Source organism: Triticum aestivum, chromosome 6B (assembly GCF_018294505.1).
Source record: "Triticum aestivum cultivar Chinese Spring chromosome 6B, IWGSC CS RefSeq v2.1, whole genome shotgun sequence".
In the NCBI taxonomy this organism is placed as follows: domain Eukaryota; kingdom Viridiplantae; phylum Streptophyta; class Magnoliopsida; order Poales; family Poaceae; genus Triticum; species Triticum aestivum.
Window position 1 is genome coordinate 68,665,838 of NC_057810.1, and position 9,924 is coordinate 68,675,761.

Here is a 9,924-nt window from a genome sequence, read left to right on the forward strand (position 1 = left end):
TATTATTGCCTCTAGGGCATATTTCCTTCACTCGACATCTTCTTTCTCTGTCACTAACACGACCTGCTCTTCCTTTCACTACGGATTGCATCCAGTCCACTAAACAGAGAGCTCCTATGCGCCGCTTGCTGCGGCAAATTGTCGAGCGGACGCACAGGTGCGTCTCCAGCTGGGCCGGCCCATTCACGCAACGCATTGTAAAAATCCCAAAAATCTCTACTTGAGAGAGGGATCGAACCAGGACCTCCATCTTTGTATGCATGAGCATAGCCATCGCGATAGACAAGCTTTCTTGGTTTGCTACGGCGTGCGGTCCTAAATGTAATGGAGACCCGAACATTTTCTCAACTTCCTAATACGAAAATTATTTTGAAAAGGTGTTTCTTAAAAAGAGAACACTTTCCAAATTTTAGAAGAAAAACTAAAAGGCTTGAACAAATTTTTGATAAACTGAACACTTTTTAAAATGCCGAACATTTCTTGAATTTAGAGAACAAAATTTTGAAATCGAGAACAAAATTTGAACATGAACATTTTTTTAAAGCACGGACATTTTTTTAATCTTGAGAACAAATTTTGAAACCAAGAACAAATTTGTAAGCGCAGAAATTTGAGAACAAAATTTGAACATGAACATTTTTTAAAGCAAGAATTTTTTTTTATCTTGAGAACAAAATTTGAAACAGAGCACAAATTTGGAAGCACGGATTTTTTTAAAAGTACGAACATTTTTCTTGAATCTTGAGAACAAATTTTGAAACGTAGAACAAATTTGGAAGCGCGAGCACTTTCTTAAAGCATGAACATTTTTTGAATTTGAGAACAAATTTGAAAAATCCTGAATATATTTGAAAGTGCAAACATTTTTTGAAAACCTGAACAAAAAAGTTGAAGTTCGATACATTATATTAAGTTCGAAAGTTTTGCTCTTTTTTGTGTAACGAGAACAATTTTTGAATTTTGAGAACAATTTTTAAAAAACTTAACATTTTATGGAAAGGCAAACAAAATTTGAATATTTTGAAAAAAGAGAAAAGAAAAAGGAAATGAAATAAGAAACCAAAGAAAGAAAACAAACAAAAAAACGAAAAAGAAGAAAAGAAAAAGGAAACAGAAAGGAATTTGAAAATCTAAAGAACAAAAAGGAAATAGAAAGAGAAGAAAAGGAATTGAAAAAATGAAATAAAGAAACAGAAAAACAAAGAAAGAAGAAAAAAAGAAAAAGAAAAAGAAAAAGAAAAAACGGAAAAACCGATGAAAGCAATCAGGGAACCTTCTAGAAAGTTCACAAAACCGGATTGGGCAGTTGATAACGTATCTAAGTGGGCCGGCCCAGGCAGCGTCGCTCGGTTGGTCCCCTGTGCGAAGCGCCCGCATTTTGCCGCAGTGAGCGGCCAATAGGAAATTCCCACTAAACACATCCCGCATCGCATCGCGTCAGTGAGTAGGGGGCGAGATGAGCAGCCATCTCTCGTCGTCGGCGGCGGCGCCGCTGGAGGACGAAAACCTATTCCCCGAGATCCTACTCCGCCTCCCGCCGCAGCCCTCCTCCCTCCCCCGCGCCTCGCTCGTCTGCAAGCGCTGGTGCCGCCTCGCCTCCAACCCCAGCTTCCTCCGCCACTTCCGCATCCACCACCGCCGCAGCCCTCCCCTCCTCGGCTGCCTCGTCCAAGATCCCGACGGCATCTCCTTCCTACCTACATCGGAGCCCCTCAACCGTCTCCCGCCCGGTCGTTTCTCCTTGCAGTTCTTACTCAGCAACGGATTCACGCTACACGACTGCCGCCATGGACTCGTACTTATGTCCGACCAGATGCGGCGCCAGTTCGTCGTGTGGGACCCCGTCACCGGCGACCAGCACCGCCTACCGATTCCCCCGGGGTTCGATCCGAGGACGACCCGAATCAATGGGGCGGTGCTTCGTGCTGCGGGGGACGTCAAACACTTCCAGCTGGTCTTTGTAGCAGCATACAACCACGGGGTAGCAGCGGCGGCCGCCTGCCTTTACTCGTCGGAGACCGGCGTATGGGGTAACATCGTCTCAACACCAATTCCATTCGAGTCCGACCGAGGGTCCGCCTTATATCAGATGTTTACTTTCGGAACAATTTCTACGGAGCCCGCTGTGCTTGTTGGGGATTCCATTTACTGGATTCTTGCCAATTGTTCATCAGGCATCCTTGAGTTTAATTTTGAGATGCAGAGACTAGCTGCTATACGGGTGCCACATCTGTATAGAGATCACTTCAAGCTTATAAAGGCGGATAGTGGTGGGCTGGGTCTGCTCCACATATCAGACTTCACCATGCAAGTGTGCAATTACGATGGTGTTGCTTCATGGAGGCTGGGAAGAACTATTGAACTGGACAAATTACTTCCCCTGAATCCATACAAGGACAACATAATGTTAGGAGCGTTTGCCGAGGAAAATAATATGGTGTTCCTGTGGACATTGAACGGGCTCTATGCGATCCATCTTCAGTCATTGGAGGTGAAAAAGCTACCCGAAACCACCAACATATCTCACTACTATCCCTTTGAAAGCGTCAATACGACAGGTAATAGCATGTTTATATTGCTATTATATTACTAAGCTAACAATTCTAAGTAGTGTGTTGTCAATTATTTATATATGTTGCTTCTTCATTATATAGCGTATTGTTCTGTAGTGTTTTGTGTCGATGCTTCTGTGCCGGCATTTTATTTAATGGTTCTGAGCTAGAAAAAGATTATTTTGTAGCAGTATCTAGTTCAGTTTATGTCACCAGGTGACTGGCTGTCATTGTTCGACTGTGGCGTGGTTTCTCTGATTCAAGCAGAGGGGGTTGTGGTATCTTCTTTGTCGAAAATTATGTAGCAGCGTTGTTTTTGAATATTCTGATGTTATATTACTATTATTGTTACTACCATTGGACTATGTGGTTTAAGTCTAGCAGATTTTCTGCCTGTCAAGTTTAGCATATAAATATTCATACAAGAAAATTATCCGCATAATAATTGAAGTAAATTGCATTGTTGCCTGCTTATTCACATATGCAAGAACTTTATATGGTAGTGCTAGTGCATAGCTGCAGTCATTTTTTTCTCAAGATAAGATACATAACTGTTGGAAGTTGAAGACGCCAACATGAAAAACTAGAATGTCAAATGTACGTAGCTCAATTCTTGGGGTTGGAAACTTAATGTAGTTACATTTCTGTCATTCAACTTTGTTATTCCTGCTGACCTTCTAATATTCGTAAACCCATAATAGTGACTTGGTTTAAAATTTACGAAACAATTGTCCATTTTATAACTTAGGGAGAGTCCTGCTATGAGTGGCAAGTCCATTGGTGTCGGGGATATGCCCCGCGGCGTAAACCGGCCGGAAGGATAAACCGGCCGGACTTGGCGATTCACCGGCGACCTGCACAGACCAGACGGTTTACAGCTCATTTGTAATACCGGCAGGCGGGCCAGAGGAGCAACAAGATCCGGTGGCCTGTCTGGCGGTTCATGAAGGCCGGTTCAACTATGGTGGGCCGGTTTAAGAGGAAAGGAATATTTGCCTTACAAGGAGTTGAGACCAGGACTTGTATCCGGTTTGTATTAGAGATAGACTAGTCCTAATCCTAATAGGACTCCACATGTAACCCGCCCCTTCAACATATATAAGGAGAGGCAGGGCTCCCCAATAGGGACAAGCTACAAGCAAGAAGAAACAATTGTAGGGCTAGACACAAAGAGGAGAGCCGGTTTACGGCGACTCCCTCGTGATGATAATGAGACCTAGCCTCAAACAGCATGTAGGGTTTTTACCGGATGATGTTTCCCGGGGCCCGAAGCTATCTAAATCCTCGTCTTGTGTGTTGATCCGCCCTGCGTCTCTCATCCCACTCAACCCCTCTCAAGTTGCCACATAGATGCGTTGGCCTCGCGACTAAGTCCTTACACAAGGACATCTGCCATGACAAATCCACGATAGTTGGCACCCACTGTGGGGCTAGCGCACGGTGGTGATGAGTTCTTAGAGGGATTTTTCTAGGGTTTGAGAAGCTTAGTATTTTGAGAAGCTTAGTATTTCGTCGGATGAAGAAGAACCGGCACAGAAGTTCATGTCGTTGACGAACAGTCAAAGCGGCCTATTCAATATTCAAAGATCAAGTGGAGATCAGGGCTGCATAAGTTCAAGCGTTGTAACTCGCCGAGATCGCAGGGATGTTTCCGCTGAAGCCAAACTGTTGCGGCAGTCAATCAACGCTGTCGGCAGTTTTCCGTTACGGGATCGGTGGCCATACCGGATTGCTACGATGTATGCAGTCAATGGTCCAACCGGCCAGGTTATTTTTACTCCACGTAGAGAAATCCTAAGCTACAACTCCCGAAAGGTCAATGGTTGATCCTACTACTTTGAGCGTGGAGGCCAAATCAATTCCAAAGGACTCCCATAAAAGCGATTTACCCACGGACTCGGACGCCTCGGTTGACCCGCCCGATTGCCAGCTGTGGCCTTGACCCGGAGCGCCTCCGCCGTTCTCTGTGTTAATCCGCCTTCGAGACGTCGCGTGCCTGCTGCCGGTTCACCACATGGCCGGTTGCCGTTGAATTGCCGCCGCTTTGTCGTTTCGCCTCCGCGTCGCCCTTGCCTCGCCCACGTGGCCTTGGTTTACACCGGCTCCGGTTCAGCCATGCGCAATCGGTTTCGCGCCAAGCCACTGGTCGCCGTTGTCGAGGCCGCGGACGCCGCGGTACTGCTTTAGTGCGCCTTGTGCTCTGTCGTGTACAACAAGTACGGAGTAATAAATCTTCAGATGCCTAAGACTGCAGTCCTTGCACATTAGTTGCAAACAGTGATTATGACATCGGCAGATCGTGGTTCAAGAAAGCAAAACTACTGGTCAATTAGGTGACTATGGATATTATTGCTATTCGTACAATTCTCAAGAGATTTGACAAGTGCATGGTTCGGTTAGTGGTAGATGCAAGCTGAGCACACTAAATGGTTATTCTGCTACTGATCGATGGTCAATAATTATTCAGCAGCATCGGGTGTGAAAATTCCTTGAAGACAGCAGCTCTGCAGCTGGGTGGAACAATTGGTGTACTGGGCAAGCTCACGTATACCAGTATATTTTTGAACACGAAGCCGTGTTAAACATCAATAAGTGAAGGATGGAAGGATTTTTTAAAGATCGTTTAGCGGAAAGCACCTGCTTAATAGGCATGTCCGAGATATCAATCTTGTTGGTGGCAGCGTCCTAGCAGTTTCTCATAACAGCGCAAAGATTTTCAGATAGTATCAACGGCATCCAGGCAGGAGTTTTTGACATGCTCTTGACACTTGATGAAGTGGGGCTCATGATGGGGCTGATGTGATACATGCCAAATGACAAAGGAGAAAATTGAAAGTGCCGATTATTGGTCTCTCAAAACACGGTGGATAATAACATGCTACTGATAAACAAGACATTTGGATTTGATACTGCAGTGGAGACAATATAAAAGAGTTATCAATTCTGCATATATTGAGGAACTGTCAAACATCAAAGACTGTCACATGGGATCCAAAGGAAAAAATACGTACGAGCCCACAGGACCCTAGTAGCACAATTGGTGTTGCTAGTAGAAGTAAACAGTGGCAGAAACAGAAGTCTCCAATCGGTTATGAGGAATCAAGTGAACGGATGGATGATTAAAAGTGGAGGCATGCAAATTCCTCTAGTCAGGATGGTTTGTGTTGGCCTCTACTTCCAGTATTATCCAGCATCAGTTCCTGCATTCATCTAATAAAAATACAAGGTGCTATCAGTTTTATTTATTTTAGCACATATTATTTTCGTTAAAGAATGATTACTCTGGTCTGTATATTTTTTATATGCAGGATAATTATTCACTACAAAGGTGATTTATGCCGCGGGTATGGAGTGCACACAAGCAACATTTTGCACCGGCGCTCGTCCGTGTCATGCAGCTGGACGGATATGTGAGCCAATCACCGCCCCCGCTACATCAACACACGTGACTGGCTCGTTGTCCGCGCCGCGGCCGACTCGCCCGTGTATGTGCCGTTTGCAACGCCATGGCCAACTCTTTCATCCGTGCCGGTTTGCAGTGCCACGGCCAACTCTCCCATCCGCACCACCTTACAACGCCACGGACGACACGCCCGTCCGCCCCCGCGGCCGGTTCACGTGCCGGCTTACAACAAGGAGGACAACTTGCTCGTCCACACCGGCTTACAACACCCCGACTGACTCATCTGTCTGCTCCCGCGGCCGGCTCGGCCGTGATTGATTTCAGCATCACCATGGTGATCATCAACTCCGCAGTGATTATTTCTGGCCTGGCACATCAGGTGATATTCATCTAAAATATATTTTATTGGCACATATTATTTTTTTTGCCAAAGAGCAGTTTATCTTTGCCTTGGTCTGCAATATTGTTGATGCAGGACAATTATTCACTACATCAAAACGACGCGGTTAACTTGCCCATCCGTGCCGGTTTATAACACCAGTACCGATTTCCCTGTCCATGCCGGTTTATAATGCCGCGGCCGACTCATCTGTCGGAGCCGCCACTGATGATGCGGTCGTCCCTGCTGTCCGTCTCTCGTGGCCTGGTCTACGTCGACATACCGGGCCGCACCTGTTTGCATGAGCTGTTTATTGGGTGCACAAGTCGCCGTCACTACAGTTTGGTTAACTTCAAATCACCAGTTGGAAGGAACCATTGGCCGAGTTGCTGACACGGCTCATACCGGATCATTTATAACCCGCCGCAGTCACCTCAACCTTCTGTGGATTCACATCATGCTATTAACACCAATGATATACAACTTATGCCGGTTTACATCACGGTCATATATGGAGAGTCTCAAGCCAACTCCTCGAGTCACCTTTGAGACTCGGGGGCTACAATGACATGACTCAGCAAATCTTGCCAGTTTCAGCAAATTTAAGAACCCCGGGACGATGGAGGGAAAGATAACCCGGTCCCGGAGGCTACTATTATTTGAAGGCCGTCAGAAAATTTCCGGCTTAGAAAGTATATGACAGTTACAAAATCCCGGCTCAATGAAGAAGTTCCGGATCATCAGAAAGGATTCCGGTTTACAATCCGGTTCAAGGGAAGTCAGTCTCACTAAAGCTCTCAAATATCCGGTTTACAATCTGGTTCAAGGGGAATTTGTCTCGCACGAAGCTTTGAAGCTCTCAAATCCGGTTTAACAATGTCCGGTTCAAAAAGGAATTAATTTCTCACAAGTTTGAGTTGAAAGGCCGTCAGAAAATTCCCGGCTGAAAATGAAGATTCCGGTTTGCAATCCTGTTTAAGGGACGTCTGTTCTCCCACAAAGCTTTGAAGCTCTCACTATCCGGTTTAAGATCCCGGTTCAAGAAGAATTTATCTCTTGCAAAAAAAGTTAAAAATTACCAAAGAGGACCTGCTGCCATGATGCGCGGTTCAAACATGGGTATCCTGCCTTATTGGCCTAACATATTATTGATCACATGGGGGCTTCTGCTTCATAAAGCGGGGTCTCTGTTCTTTTTTACATCATGCGTGGTTACACGGAGGTTCTGTCTTAAAGCGGCCTCTGGTTTACCCCTTGACATTTGTTTTTTATATATCACTGGGGGCCTTGGTCGTGTCCGAACCAACGAACACCCTTTGATAGGCGACAGCCACCAGATCATTTGGGGACATGGTCAAGTCTGAACCAGTCACGCCTCTTGGTCGGCCTAAGGCCACAAAATCACTTGGGAGCATGGTCGAACCCGAACCATTGCCACGCCTCTTGATCTGGCATATATGCCATGAATTATTTGGGGACCTGGCTGACTTGAATCATTGTCACTCCTATTGGGGGCCTTGATCCTGTCCGACCATGGTAATACCATCTGATCAGCTCAGTATAGCATATTTTTGCAAACAATTTTTATCATTGCTTTTGCTTCCATATTTTTTCATAACTGTTATTTGATTTTTGTTGCATTTTTTAAACCGACAACGTTGTTAATCCGGTTCGACTGTCAATTACAAATTGACAGAACACGGTCAAATCTTAATCCGGAGGCCATCTGCCCGGTTTGATTTTCTGTTACCATCCTATTATGGAGTAAACCGGTGTTTATCAACCCGACTTGACTTTCAATTACAAGTTGTCAATACAGGATCAAGTTATAATCCGGAGACTATCAGCCCGGTCTGGTTTGACTACGAACCGCCAGTATTATATATGGTTAAACCGGTGTTTATCACAACCCGGTACGGTTTATCATCAACCGGCACAGTATGAAAGGAGTTATCATTACTCAAGATTGGGGTTATCACTCTTACTACAAAAAATTGGTAAACCAATGACGTGATTCAATATCACAGGACACTTTAAACTTGTTGTATGCAGAGACAGGTTGAATAAAGCATGATGATAAATTATCCGGTGTTTATTAAACTGGCCTGGCTTTAAGACGATAAGTCGCCAGTATATGATGGAAAATTATCCGGAGTTTATTAAACCGGCCTGGCTTTGGACTATACGTCGCCAGTATATATTTGGATTGCGCCATTGGAATCATGCGCTTATAAATGATTGGGTTATATTATTCAAATAGCCAAATTTGGCTGAATTTTCATTATGATATTGGATGAATTTTTCATACCGGATTATATTATCTTGAATAGCCAACATGGCTTGGATTTTTATGGTTATTAGTAACCGGTATTATTGAATTTTCAAAGTCGCTTTAGCGCAACAGTTATTATTTTATCAAAGGATATGATTTATTCTACAATGGAAGGAATAGTCCCGAGTCGCTGCAGGCTCACGACCAGGCACTTGGGGGCTACATTATTCAAATTGAGATTACATGCAAGTCTCATGTCGCTGCAAGCATGCACCATGGCACTTGGGGGCTAATGCAAAGTAATTTTCTGCTTATATTATTGAAGACCCGACTCATCACATTATAATGAGTCGGCCCTTGGGGGCTACCACTTGCTCCCGACATTTTTTGGCAATGATAAACCGGCAAGTTCTGCATCTTCAAGCCGGTTGAATATCATATGAGTATTTCAAGACCAATAATTCTTAAACCGGCGCTTTGGAAGCCGACTCAAGTGGATTATTCTTCACAATATTTTTATATGAGAAACCAACGTCAGCAATTTAAAGTATGAAGCTGGTTATTAACCCGGATTTTCTAGGAGGAAATGACAAGGACTTAAGGACGATCAGCATAAGTTTACCATGGACAAATCCAAGCTAAACTTGGGGGCTAATGTCGGGGATATGCCCCGCGGCGTAAACCGGCCGGAAGGATAAACCGGCCGGACTTGGCGATTCACCGGCGACCTGCACAGACCAGACGGTTTACAGCTCATTTGTGTAGCGACCCGACCCGAATGGATCAAGTCTCTGTGCTTATGTGTCATCCCTGGATCAGTATGCTGACACCCACAGTACTCGAAGGATTTATAACAGAGGTAAATCACATGTATAAAGTAACGTAAATACTATTACCTCAATCCAAATATAGCGGAAGCAACAAGGTTGTGGATTCCCATCAACACCAACGGCAAAGTTGAGTGTAGAAATCGTAACCCTAACGTACACTTACTCGTCGTAAGAAACCTGCAACATGAGACGTTGCAGCCCGAAACGGGTCAGTACATTGAATGTACTGGCAAATTCACACCATAGAGAATGATGAACAATGGCTATCACTATATGCATATTTGGCTGGTGGAAAAGCTCTATGGTTACAGTTTTGCGAAAAGCCAATTTTTCCCTACATCAAAGGAATAATTTTGTTTAACTATCATGGTGGTTGTTGAACATTGAGAATGATTGACAGCATCCTCAATCCCAATTAAAAGTACTCATTAAACCCAACAACATTAATTAGAAGTAACATGTTGAGATTCACAATGATATTCAAGTAC

General features: G+C 44.4%; 1 protein-coding gene across 1 annotated transcript; it reads left to right on the forward strand.

Moving 5' to 3' along the window:
* The first annotated feature begins 1,424 nt into the window (after positions 1–1,424).
* LOC123133515 (uncharacterized) lies at positions 1,425–3,694 on the forward strand. Its single transcript, XM_044552992.1, has 2 exons — positions 1,425–2,558; positions 3,301–3,694. The coding sequence occupies exons 1-2, from the start codon at positions 1,457–1,459 to the stop codon at positions 3,315–3,317; spliced, it is 1,119 nt and encodes a 372-aa protein (XP_044408927.1). The 5' UTR covers positions 1,425–1,456; the 3' UTR covers positions 3,318–3,694.
* Positions 3,695–9,924: the final 6,230 nt, after the last annotated feature.